Below are 14,097 nucleotides of genomic sequence, written 5' to 3' on the forward strand. Positions count from 1 at the left end.
TGGTTTCGGTTTCGGTTTCTGGAGTATCGGGCTAAATTTTGGGGTTATTGATTGGTGTGTATTGGTGGTGGTAGGTCATTATTTGGTAGGTTTGGTTCGGGTTGGAAAGCATTAATTTCGGGTGGTGGGTCTTGGTTTTGGTTTTGGTTCTGGTTCTGGTTCTAGTTCTGACCTTCCATATCTGGCTGTTTGATCTGAACTCGGTTCGGCCGAGCTAAACGTTCAATCTCTGGCTCGTAAATCAATGGGGACCGTCTTCCTGAATAGCGGGTGTGCATAAACCTGTTACCTACACAACGAACACACCTCGTGTAAAATGGGAAATTAAAGTAAACTAAGCTAAAAATAAAAATACCAACTAAATTAAACAAAGAAATCAATTAACACAAAAACACTAAGCGCACTAACTCCTCGGCAACGGCGCCATTTTGATGCTAGACTGTTGCTATCTAGTCAAAAACTATTAATTCAGTGTTCCTAATAACCTAAGCAAGCTAGGGTAAGTAGGGTGTCGAACCACGGGAGTATGTGGTCAGTGTACAGTGAAACTGATTCCTAACATTATGAAGTAGTTCAAGTAAAGTGCTGATCACACTAGCAAACAGTTTGGTTTTATAGTAAACGAGCAAGTAATCAAGTATTCAATTAATCAGACAAAGCAAATCACACCCGGGAATCCAAGTATGTAACCTAACAGCAAACTCTTGCAACTTAACAGATAAACTATCCTGTGTCAACTACAGACTGACTAACCGGTTAAACCTTAGGCATCCACGCTCACTAACACACGGCACTGGTTATCAAACGATCCCTGCCAGTGTGACTCAACTAAGGGCAAACGTATGCTTTCTTACAATTAACAGGTCAACACAATCCTACAAGCAATTATCATAGAAACTGGCACACTAATCGTTCTGATCGAAATAAACCTAAACTGACGTTGTGCACAATCATACTAGACATCAATACTCAAATATTAACATCAAAGATAATTACAATCAATTCGTTCTTAATACATGAGAAAACTGAAAGATACAATACTCTACATCCCGGGCATGACTCGAAGGAACTAGCCACGCATCGGCATCTCTCAGGCTTCGGTTACGATCTGGTATGACATGTATGATGCTTGGTGATGATTGGAAGTGATGGTGGCCCTCCTTACTGCTCTGAAAATCGCCTGGGAGGTGAAGAATAGCGTCTAGGGTCGTCAAATCGTAATATAAACTCAAACCCTAACTTTCATATTTTGGGGACCATCGTGTAGCGTGATGGTCTCTTCTCCTGGTCAATCGCGCTACGCGATGGACCAAAGTCATCGCAGATTATAATGAAGGGCATCGCGTAGCGCGATGCCCTGCCTTCCACACCCATCGCGCTACGCGATGGGTTACTTCACTCAGCAAGTCCATATTAATGTCTCGGTTTGCCTGCTGGACATCCCGGGTCTTCATTCCATGCTCGTGCAGGTCCAAATTAAGCGCGTTAAGTACCTGTGACCTGAAACACAATAAACATGTATGAAGTACCTGCTGGACATCCCTGGTCTTCATTCCATGCTCGTACAGGTCCAAATTAAGCGCGTTAAGTACTTGTGACCTGAAACACAATAAACATGTATGAAGTACCAAAGTTCCTAAACTAAACGCTTAAAACGACTAAGTTAGCAAACAAAAATATGTACAAATAAACCGAACATCAGATATCCATCAGACTTGCACTGAGCTCTGCTATAATTCCAATACGCTTTCACTTATAAAGGTCAATGATTCAACACTTACAAGAGGCATATGATTTAGACCAAATCATGAAGAACCCAAAGACTATACATGAAGACAATATAAAATGCAAAGCTCCAATTGGAGACGACCACATCAAAATCAAGTCAAGCAGCAATGGTAGAATATTGGCCTCTAAAGTGTTAGATGTTATGTTCAATTGATGGGGGGAAATACAAATGCTGTACTCTTTTTTCTTGACTAAGTTTTGTCCCACTAGGTTTTCTTAGTAAGGTTTTAATAAGGCAACATAACTAATCCAGCAGTATCAGTAAATATCGGTCCAGAAAAACCGAGCAAACATTATCCAGTAGTATAATGTTAATAGTGTATAATATAAAATGCCTAAGGGGGAGTGTTATGAAGCAAGATCATTTTATAGTCTAGCCCAACGTTTATGAGCTTTATTGGTTTATAATAGAAACTTATGTTATTATTACGACATATGGACGTGCATGATTTAGAAGCAACAGCAACGCGAACAATACACGGACACGTTGTCTGCATATAATATTCAACCCAACCCAACCCAACCCAACCCAACCCAACCCAACCCCAATAACTAAAACTTGCACCCTATTGATATTGAATTGATTCCCGTTCCCACAATTCTCTTCTCAATCCCCTGATTAATCCATCCAAAATCAAAAACAAAACCATGGAGGATGAACAACAAAAGAAACAAAGCATCTGGATGCTAGACCCCCCCACGGACCGCCCCGTCCGCGTCTACGCCGACGGCATATACGATCTCTTCCACTTCGGTCACGCCCGCTCCCTCGAACAAGCCAAGAAATCGTAAATCCTTATATCTATTTCTTCTTCTTATTATTATTATTATTAAAATTTATATATATATATATATATATATATATATATATATATGATTTGGTTACATATGTCCTACCGCTTTTAACACAAAGCGTCAGAAATGAAACTTTTTGTGACTAGTTCAATAATTATTATTATAGGGTTGGATACCTAGAGGGTTGGTTATATTGGTTTAAATTCTGTAATATTGTAATTGAACTTAAGAGTTTGGCCGCGTATGTTCCTTCGTTTAATTAACGAATGTCGTTCGATTAACAAAATGAACGAACACAGACTGAGGCCATGTTTGTTCAATTGTGATCGTGAACGTTCGATAATGTGTTTGTTTACGTTCGCTAATATTTGTCAGGTTTTTAATACTTGTTAATGACTTTTGTGATATGATTATATAGATTTAAGCAAAATTATTAACACTACAGTATAAAATAAAAATATGTATATGGGTATTATGTTTACATGTAAAATTAACATGTGAACATGAATGTTAAAAAAAACACGAAGACAAACTTGGTAGCCGTACTGAACCGTTGACTCTCACCATTCTCGGTTAGCCGTATTAAATAAAACATTGTTTGTGTTTGTTAACCGTTCACAAACAAGCTATTTCCTTAATGAACGAACACAAACAAGAAATTTTGTTCGGTTAATTGTTCGCTAGTCCGATAAAAGCTTAATGGACGAACATTATGAAGGCCTTGTTCACTTCGTTTACAGCCCTAACTATGACATGATAATCAGATATTGCATTACAATTAACTTATGATTTCTGTAATGACTAAATTAGGTTTCCAAATACTTATCTGTTGGTTGGATGCTGCAATGATGAGGTCACCCACAGCTTAAAGGGAAAAACAGTCATGACCGACATCGAACGCTATGAATCCCTTCGTCATTGCAAGTATGTTTGATACCCTTGTGATATTATGATAAACTGATTAATTAGTTATTGATGAAAGTTGTCTGGTTTAACTTTTGTGCAGGTGGGTTGATGAAGTTATCCCGGATGCACCCTGGGTTATGAACCAGGAATTTATCGATAAGCATCAGATTGACTATGTGGCTCACGACTCTCTACCGTAAGGTCAACCTACCCTAAACTATATTCAATTTGATCATCAAATAAGGTTTTTATTCAATATGCATATGTGATGTGTTAATTGCTTTTGCTTTCTTAAACTTTCAGTTATGCTGATGCAAGCGGAGCAGCGAACGATGTGTATGAATTTGTAAGTTCAGACCTCATTCGGTATAGATGTTTGTAAGCGGATCGTTCATGGTTTACCTTAATAATTTTGAAAAAAAAATTCTCTGTTTAGGTCAAATCTATCGGGCGGTTTAAGGAGACAAAACGAACCGAAGGCATATCAACATCAGATATTATCATGAGAATTGTAAAAGATTATAACAATTATGTGATGCGCAATTTGGATCGAGGCTATTCAAGAAGGGACCTTGGTGTCAGTTATGTTAAGGTATAATTTTGTGTTAATCTAGATTAATAATATTTAAGTTTACATATATGTTTTTAATGTACCAGGAAAAAAGGTTGAGAGTGAACATGAGTTTAAAGAAGTTTCAAGAAAAAGTGAAGAAACAACAAGAAAAGGTGGAAGAGAAGGTATAAAAGATATTATTACTTTTGATTAGGTCAAATATGTTTATTAAGGTTGTTACAATGTTTATAATATTGGTATTGCAGATCAGTACAGTGGCTAAATCTGCAGGTATGAATCACAACCTTTGGGTCGAGAATGCCGATCGTTTGGTTGCCGGTTTTCTTGAAATGTTTGAAGAAGGATGTCACAAAATGGTGAGATGATGATCTTTACACACACATTAAAATCATATCAAGATTTAACATTTTAAGTATTACTACATTTTCAGGGAACTGCGATTAGGGACCGAATTCAAGTGCAGTTGTTGAAGGGGAACGCAGGGGAGCTCACTTATGACGATTATGATGATGATGATTATCATGAAGATGATTGTCATGATGACGACGATGATTGTGATGACGAGTATTATTACGATTATAGTGCCGATGAAGAAGAGTATTCTGATGGGTTGGTACCCGACCCATCATCGCAATGAAGTTTGTTGTTTAGTACCTGTTTGTTTATGTAATAATGAATATTATTAAGTTTCTGTGTAGGCCATAAACTTCTGGCTTTTAAGTTCTAACTTATATTTAGTTAATGTACTGACAAACTTAAATACGGCTACGGCTCCGTTTGATAATCTAACATCGCCACCATTTGTAAGAATATGAAAGAGACTGAAATGTATTCCATTCAATAGAATATTACAATATATCGAGATGTAAACTGGCCCGTGGGCATAATACTAATATACGGTAACAACAATACGTGCTCCAATGCTATCATAGCGTACACGCTAATCTTGTGCCGGTTGTTGACCCAAAGAAGGTAATTCCTGAGGCGGTCCAGAGGTTTTCGGGTAAGCAATTCTTCTGTCCATGGGTTTTGCAAGTTCTACAAACACAACTCGGCCATCTACATACTGCAAGACGGTTAAACGTTAACTTATGAACACAATGAAGGGAATTTTAAAACTAAAGGGATCAAACCTTCTCGTCCATTGCTTCAAGGGCGCTCATGGCATCATCTTGATTCGTGTATTGGATGAATGCATACCCTTTTGATATCTTCGATATTTGGTCCTTAACGAGTTTAACTAAACACCGTACATGGTTAAGAAAACAGTTTGAAATAAAAATTGAAAAGGAATTATGCAGGCAGGCAGGCAGGCATACCTTCAGCTATCTGGCCAAAATTTGAAAATTGTTGCTTTAAACTGCTTTCATTGGTTGCGTATGATAAATCTGCATTTCAACATAAACAGTTGGTATTGTTTTTAGGAGTTTTTTATATTTCAATTGTTCATCTCAGGGCGGTTAAATGGATATTGTTCAACCCAACACAAAGCTGAAAACTTAATATGAATACTTACGTATTTAAAGCAAAGCAAAAAAAAACACAAACAATGGCCTTATTATAATTATATAAAAACCTCCTGTTAAAGTTGTAATTTTAAGAATAAGATACCCAACCAATTACCTAAAATAAAAATAAATAAATAAAAAAAGGGTGCGAAGGAGCTCTAAATTGGCAGAATATTATCTGATAAACAGCGTGGGAATTGAAAGAAAGGCTAGGCTTACTTCGGACGATAATTTTGCTTGCTAGAGGATACTCGACGAAACAAGCACGCAGCTGTAGCTGCTTGGGAATAATAGGAGGAGATGTTCTTATCCCGATTGTGGGTCTAAACCATCCGCTTGATGACATCGCCGTTATACCCACCCGATTACGATTACATAGATAGATAGATAGATTATTATCACTAATAGTTTTTTTTTATGTAAATATGTTAGTTTGTTTTATTTGAGTGTTGATGAATTAACTTATTGCTATATTTTGTGTCGTGACCTAATACCAACCAAACTTGTGTCGGTTCACCACCACAACACATGGTTTTCTGTGTACGATTTAGTCCTGACAACGTCGATTATGACTGAATTCGCATTAGTTCGCTAATGCAACGCGTGGTTTTTTTAATCACTTTTTTCTCCCGATTCTAGAATCAACAAAGTCGTATCAGTTCGCAACGGCAGCACATGTGTTTTTTTGTTCGTTGTAACCAGATACCAAACGAAGCGTCATCGGTTCGTAACAGCAACGCGCGTTTTGTTATGTTAATTTGTTGTACTTTTGCGTTAACAAATTTTCATTTTTTTTTTGGGGGGGGGGGCTTATTATTTGTTTCGTAATCCAGCACCGATCGAATTCACCTCGACTCGTGACGCACTGTACGATTTAATAAGTTCTACAAGTAATAACATCAACCCTTCCTAGTTTAAAATATTAACCAACAAACACAAACCAACATGAAAAACAAAATTCGTTTGTTCATAGCTTATATTAGTGTTTTTTTGGACAAAAGGGTTCCGGGTCAACCCCACCTGGCCCATATAACGATGCTTGTAGTGCTTACAAACTGTAATCATGATATGATTAAGTATTGGGGAGTAGATAGTGAAGGTTGTAGTTGGAGCACTGTTCTTTTTTGGTGTCTTCATCTTGAAAGAGTCGTTCTTTATGTAGTAAGTAAAAAAAAAAGGTATTTTGACATTCTTAAGCCAAACAATGAACAGTTACTGTACAACTGTTAAGTATACACAACATCAATCATTGCTTCGATACGGAAACACCATTGTTGTCAACAAACGCTATATAGTTCATACTGATGGGTTCAGCGGTGATGAGTTAAAATTTTGTTTATTAAATCCGGTTCAATAAACGTGTCAAATAATAATTAATCACATTAATTAATAATTATACGCAGCGGAATATATCATTAATCAACAACGAAAACTAAACCCGACAGGATCTGGTTACAAACAATACGAGTACGAGTCAAAACATTATATATATAATTAAACTAATGACATATTTAAGTTTACCTCGGTTAATAATTAACCGGTTGAGACACCGAAGGCTAACGAATCGAGCTAGGTGACACAACGAGATCCAACGACCAACGGTGCGGTGCACGACGGCAACCCGGCAGCGGTGGTGGTGTGCGAACAGCGGCAGCGGCGGCGGCGGCAGCAGTGACAGCAGCAGCGGTGGCGGCAGCGGCGGTGAGCAGCAGCAGGTCACGGCTGGGCAGCGGCGGTGGTCAGGTGGCCGGCGGCGGCTTGGGTGGAGGAAGGAATAAGGACTTGTTAATTGGCTTAGGGTTAATAAAACATCATGTGTTTATATAACCTATCATTAGGTTTAACCAACTTAGTTAGTTATAAACCTAATGAGCCAACAAGTACACTTCTTGTTCCAAAGCCTGCTCCATGTAATTTCATCTTGTTAAAGTATCTAACCCGGTTAACTAACTTAAACAGGTCAATAGCTCGTTACCTCACGGTGTAACTCTCACGGGTCATAACCCGGTTGGCCGTATTGATTAACCCGAACCGGTCCATAATTCCAATACAAGTGCATTTGCATATTTTTACAGTAATTAAATTCCATTACGTTGCATTATAACTGTTTAACTATTAAAAGTCAAAGACGATCGAATTTTATTGCATTTTGACACAGAAGTGCATGGGCATTTTTGGTTAAATTTGCCATGAATTGGTCACAAATGTGTTATGAGTTTTAATCATTTTGTCTAAAGTCATTTTGCCTAAGCTTGGCCGTTTTGGTCAAAATCAAAAGCAATTTTGTAGGGGCATTTTGGTCAAAAAAATTTATTTAGGAATATCCCTTAAAACACTTGTACTTTGAATGAAGTGGTTGGAAATTTGATACTTTTGACATGGCCGAGTAAGTCGATCATTCGATTTTCTTGATGTGAAAATATTTGTTTATAAGCAGGGCATGTTCTCCATTGAACCAGTGAGCATTAATTCTTAATATACATTGAAAGTCAAACGGTCATAATTGTGTAAGTTAGAGAACCTTGAAAAATCTATAGATTGAGTAAATTTATATAAAAAATGTGTTCAGTTCTTAACTTGCTCATTTTGGTCAAACTGTCATAGAACCATGAAAAAAATCTGTGGAAGGCATTTTGACTTTAAAAGGTCAAACTGTCATAATTGAATAAGTTAGTTATAATTGTGTTCTTTTCCATCATGTTCAAATAGTGATTTCTTTGTGACTATATCTATATGTATCAGTTACTTCTGTACATATTGAAATTGGGTTACAAAACTGCATACTTTGACCAAAAAATGTCAACACATTTACATTAACTTTTAAGAGTTCAAGGGGCAAAATTGACTTTTATGTACCAAATTGTCGCTGCAATAGCATCATGCAGGTAACAGGTTTCTTACTAGTAAACTTTATAAGAAACAAGTTTACATTAAAAAATAAATAAATAAACAAACAAAATAGCTACACAAAATTATCATCACTCACATTATGAATTCCAAAGAAGTATTTCAAAATTCATATAAAACATTTAAGATTTTCGAAATTCGGGTTATTACAATAACTCCGATTTATTTATTGTTATCACAATTCACATCGATCTTTGGAAACAAAAAATTCATATATGCGGACTCATTTTTTATTACTCGCTTGGGGTACCTGAAATCTCGAAGACAGTCCTGCATATGATCATTTGATGATTTTGTATAGGATTTCTACTCTATCTTCTACCACTTGTTCGGTAGTCACGTTGTGGAACTTGCTCCATTGATTATACATTTCTTCACTGCATAGCACATCTAGGTGAGATAGCTCCGGTATAGACAATGGCAGCTCACCGATTCCAGTACAACCCTTCATGTGAATTGCTCTTAGACCAACTAACTTTCCCATCTCTTCTGGCAACTCGCACAAACTTAAACAATCCGAAATATCCAAGATGCGAAGCTTCTGAAGTCTTGTGATTGATCGAGGCAGCTTTTCAAGGTTTGTGCACGATTGAAGACTTAAGTTTTCCAAATTAATTAACTTACCAAAGTCTTCTGAAATTTCACACAACTCGTTGCAGTTGGTGATGCTCAAAGTCTTGAGGTTGACACTGTCACACAATAACTCCGGGAATCTCTCTAAATCTTGGCAGTAATCCATCTCAAGTTCAACCAGTCTTGGCCAGACACTAGTACTGAGTTTTGTTTCGAAAGCATTGCCTATTTTGCACATTATGAGCGATACTTTCTGCAAGTTCTGTAAGGCTAAAATGGATGCATTCAGTGAAGAGACTGAAACGAATTCAAGCCTAATCCTCAATAGACTGAATAAACATCCAAGAAGATCACGTCCAAGAAGATCGGAGTTCACAATGTAAGATGGGTATAAACCATAGTTTGTGATGTTTAAAACCTTTAACTTTTGCATTCCCTCCATGAAGGGGGGTAAAGTGTAGGTTTTCGACTTTAAGTTCAGCACCATAACTTCAACTTCAGGGACTTTCAAGTCGCACCATCTTGAAGAGAACAACTCTCCTGCAAATACACATTTTATAAGAAACATTAACGCATCAAATCGTATGAAACAAAAGAGTAGGTTTTAATGGATTGAAGCAAGACCTGTAGAAATAGACAATATGCTGGCCTGCATGGGCTCTTGGAGTTTCGAAATTGACGCTGGTAGATCTTTTCCTGGTGCATTTATAATCAATCTTTTCCTGTCTGCAATCGGTACTTCTGGTTCGCTACTTAAGTGAATAGCAAGTTCCCTCAGCATATCATGTTGTTGAGAAATTGCTGGCCACAGTAGTTTACTGTGGTATCTGAATCTTTGTTGATACTAAACATTTTGGAGATTAAATTTGCAATCAAATATATGCAATTAAATAATTAATACAAACTAATTAAGAAGCTTAGGTACCTGGTGGCCACAAGATTGATTAGATTTTGGTATGAAAGGACAAGAATCTTGTTGAACGTTTCTTGGCCCTCGTGATCATGGTTGTATAATGCACCCACATATCTAAGAGAGCGCTAGCAGGGATCCTTTGATCCTCAGGGAACAACCCGAAGTCCATATAGCATTCCTTGAGTTCTTTATTCAATGTTATAACGCTTCTTTCTAAACAGTTGCGTACTTGTTCGTTCAAATCTAGAAACGAATTACCATCAGCCAAAGTTTTTTGCATAAATCTCCAATATGGCTCGTCTTTTCCATTTAGGGAGCGGCCCACCACTGTAAGGGTGAGCGGATGTTTGTTACAACATATCACCATCTGCAGAGAAACATTATATTTATTTAAATCGATGACATTTTCATATAAAGTATTAAGCTTTCAGTTGTAAAATTAAGGACAGAACATTTTAGTACCTGCTCAACAAGATGCTCCTTAATAGTAGTTCTTGGTCTCTTCTTGCTTTCAGTAAATGCATAGTTGCGGAAGAGAATATTGGCATCTTTCTTGCTTAAAGGGTCAAACTCAAACACATCAAATTGGGAAAAGGGTGTCCTAGAAGTGACCAGAATTGTGAATCCTTTGATATTTAATGGAAAGTTATCAATAAACGAATGATCCCACACGTCATCTAATACTAAAAGCACAGGGCTTGATACATTCTCATGCAAAAAGTTCCCCAACTTATTTTTTGCATCTTGGTCGCTTTGAAATGGAATCGGCTGATTGGATGGTTGCAGATTAAAGAGATTATTGACAATCACCTTAAAGTTGGGTGACTCTGAACTGTCACAAAGAATATGTTTTCCCCAAATTTGCCTGTCCAAATAGAGCAACATATGTTATAATCAATTTCAAACAATTCTCATTCATCTTTAATCCAAACCTTGGTTTTAAAAAGCGCGCCTAGTCACAACATGACATAAGCGCAAATTTTTGTGTAAACAAGGCGCATATTGTACAAAAAGTGCAGCTGAGGCGCAAAAGCTCCATCGCTTTTGTGTAAACAAGGCACACTCTATACAAAAAGCGCAACCGAGGCACAAAAAACACGCACTTCATCTACGTGACGACTCTTTGTGCATCCCGATGTTGTACAGCTGTTTTTAGCTTGGACATGTAGGTAATTTATATATTAAATCATATATATAAAGGTTATTTAATGCTATATTTTGAGTAGTAATGCTAAAAACCTATGAGATTTATAAAACTGTACACGAGCAGTTAACGCTTCGCGTCCGGAAAGCTCATCGCTTTTCCACTTTGGGCCTCAGTATTTGACCTTGCCGCTTTTGCACTTTGCGACTAAGGAGCTTGTCGTATTTGTGCGATTCGCATTTTTTAAAACGAAGATCCAAACAATATGGTTACCTTTAACTTGAGGATCATGGCAGAGCATTGTTACCAGAGTCGTCTTTCCACATCCACCGACAGCTGCAACAACCAAAACCGAGCTTTCATCGATAACCATGATATCATCAACCTTAGCCTTGAGCTTCTCCAACGGCTTATCAAACCCCACGACGCCTGCATCAAGGGGTGGAACACGCCAACCTAATTCCCGCCTTTCGCTCCCCATTTGATCATCTCTTGTCAAAGAACTAGCACTAGCACTGCTTAATGTGTGACCAATCTGCTTCACGTCCATTGATAAAGTCTCCACTTGAACACGGAGCTGTTTAAGATCCCGAACCTGGTCCGCTTGAACCTCAAGCTGAAAGAGTCTTAGCAACTTGTCGTTGGCGTCTTTGAGCTTCATTGAGTGGAAGAACCGCTTGATTAGATTCCACTTGATTTTCGAACACTTTCGAAAAAAGTTTGTCAGCGTTTTTGATCGGTTCGGTGAACATGTCGGATGGTTGATCCAGTATCTGATTCAGCTTCTCAACGTCATTGATGACATGGGTTATTTTGTGTAAGGTGTCTTGGAGTTGACCCAGTTCGGATTTGAAGTTGAGTGTTGTTTTGATCACTGATATGATGAGTCCACTAAGGTTGGAAATCGATTCCGAAAGAAGAGGATCTACAAGATCCATGTGTTTAGAAACTGGATCGTTTATTGTAATTGAAATGTACAGGAAGAATCAAGGAAGACAATGATTTGATCATATTCTTGAAAGACCATCGTTGACTTTGCTTTACACACTACTCTGGTTTTTTATTTTATGGAATTTTTACATTTTTAGTTTATGTAATTGAAGAGGTATGTACCCGCCTCAACACCGAGCAAGGCGGGTCAACCCACAAGATAAAGACATTATGAAGGCACAAAGCCAAAACCTATGCGCATGGCGCATACAAAACATGCTCAGGCATCATATGCCCAGGCACACATATGCTCGCGCATCACATATGTGCGCGGCGCATCAGCGCGCGGCGCATATCACATGCCCGTGCATATCACATCTGCCCAGGCACACATATGCTCGCGCATCACATATGCGCGCAGCGCATCAGCGCGCGGCGCATATCACATGCTCGTGCATATCACATCTGCGGATGAAATATCTGCGCGTGAGAATAAAGAGAAGACCTCGCGCATCCTCAGGATGGGCGCATATCACACGTGCACATAATCAACCTCGTCCTTATCCAAATCAGGATTAGGGCAACCTTGATTGTGCACATCAGACAACCTTCCAGAAGGCATCTTTTTAAGGAGTAAGAATATGCTGATGTTGACAGCTGCCAAATGAAAGGTCGACAACTCAGCATGACACATGTGTTACCACGTGATTACAACCAACGAGAAAGCGCCAGGTGTCCCAGAGGACACGTGGCGCAGTGCGATTGGAGGAGGCCAACGAGGTTGAGCCCAATCAGTGGAAACCCTAGCATTATAAATACAGCATCAACTCCACTTTGATGACACATTCATACTCAATCATTGACAGTTACAGGCAGTGATATCACATTCAATCATATTGAATTACATTCACTCACAGTCAGTTACATACAAACACACAGTCTCACAATCAGAGGGTATTCAGCTATTAAGCAATACTCTTGAGATTCCCTTACACACATTATCATCTTCTCCACAATATACTGATTCTCACGCCGGAGGGTTACCCCAAAGAGGACCCCTCTGTCCCTTTCTGAGGGGTAAGTAACGGCGCTGTTCATTTTGTAGGTGGAAGAACACGGATCCAGAAGAACCATCGGTGAAATAGTATAATCACACCCGAGGAAAGTAGATCTGCTACCAGTGAGTAGATCCACGTTTCTTCAGTAATTAAGGTTTTAGTTTACTTAAGATTGATTTTTAATTGATGATTCAGTGACGGATACAGGAAACTTTTGTACGGTGGGCATAAAACTAAACGGTTAAAAATATGTCAAACAAACAAAAATGATGATAAAAATATGTATGATATGTCCGTTTTTATCCCCTATTTTTCTTTTTGGAAAGTTAAGTTCACATGACTGATACGGTAGCCAATATGTTCTCCTTATTTCATCTCTTTCATTTGCATCTAAAATTCTTATTCTATTAACGACGTCTCAAGAAAAAAACTATCCATAATCGGATCGTAGAGCCATGTTTTGGATTATCACTACTACTAGCTGGAATTATACTTGAAGATAGAACTTATCTTTTCAAGAAATTATTAAGAGTTCCTAGAAAGCCAAGTCAATTTACACAAAGAAAACAATCGACGCCCAAATCACCAACACAAATGTACATTAACTATTAAATATGTTTTAGCAATTAGAAAAATCGTAGTATCTAAAAAGGAATTTAGCAAATCTAAATTAGCAAGTGAAAAATGTGTATATGTTCCCAATAAGCCTTTCGGTGTCAAACTATCATGAGCCCATTTATATTCAGTTTAGAAATTTAAAGAGGTTAACTAACCTAGTAGCCCAAAATATGTAATATTTAAATCTGAAGGGAAAATAAAACAATAAATATTAAACCGCTCCACTATTCCGCTACCACCAACACCCGTTTCTCGCTGGATTAGCTCACCGTTGAACAAAATCATATCTGTTCACTTTCTAAAGAATCCAATCGGAAACCCATCTTCATCGGCCCCCTGTTTTTCTAAAAAATTACACCATATTAAAGAGAAACTAAAATCGT

The 14,097-nt window shown here is 37.9% G+C and overlaps 2 protein-coding genes and 1 pseudogene across 2 annotated transcripts; 1 reads left to right on the plus strand and 2 right to left on the minus strand.

Annotated features, from left to right (window-relative positions):
- The first annotated feature begins 2,425 nt into the window (after positions 1 to 2,425).
- Positions 2,426 to 4,739, plus strand: LOC143547651 (choline-phosphate cytidylyltransferase 2-like). Its single transcript, XM_077039028.1, has 8 exons — positions 2,426 to 2,576; positions 3,394 to 3,507; positions 3,590 to 3,685; positions 3,793 to 3,835; positions 3,926 to 4,081; positions 4,147 to 4,227; positions 4,309 to 4,419; positions 4,494 to 4,739. Exons 1-8 carry the CDS (start codon positions 2,437 to 2,439, stop codon positions 4,698 to 4,700), a joined length of 948 nt encoding a protein of 315 aa, XP_076895143.1. The 5' UTR covers positions 2,426 to 2,436; the 3' UTR covers positions 4,701 to 4,739.
- Positions 4,740 to 4,870: 131 nt separating this feature from the next.
- Positions 4,871 to 5,917, minus strand: LOC143547652 (organelle RRM domain-containing protein 6, chloroplastic-like). The gene is made up of 4 exons (XM_077039029.1): positions 5,791 to 5,917; positions 5,383 to 5,451; positions 5,197 to 5,303; positions 4,871 to 5,129 (listed from the first exon to the last, which is right to left on the minus strand). Exons 1-4 carry the CDS (start codon positions 5,915 to 5,917, stop codon positions 5,004 to 5,006), a joined length of 429 nt encoding a protein of 142 aa, XP_076895144.1. The 3' UTR covers positions 4,871 to 5,003.
- A 2,796-nt stretch (positions 5,918 to 8,713) lies between these two features.
- On the minus strand, positions 8,714 to 12,046 carry LOC143547661 (putative disease resistance protein At5g66900; annotated as a pseudogene).
- Positions 12,047 to 14,097: the final 2,051 nt, after the last annotated feature.

The sequence above is a fragment of the Bidens hawaiensis genome, unplaced genomic scaffold (genome assembly GCF_021521415.1).
Source record: "Bidens hawaiensis isolate Kalapana, Puna unplaced genomic scaffold, B.hawaiensis_p1.1 tig00014774_1, whole genome shotgun sequence".
NCBI lineage: Eukaryota > Viridiplantae > Streptophyta > Magnoliopsida > Asterales > Asteraceae > Bidens > Bidens hawaiensis.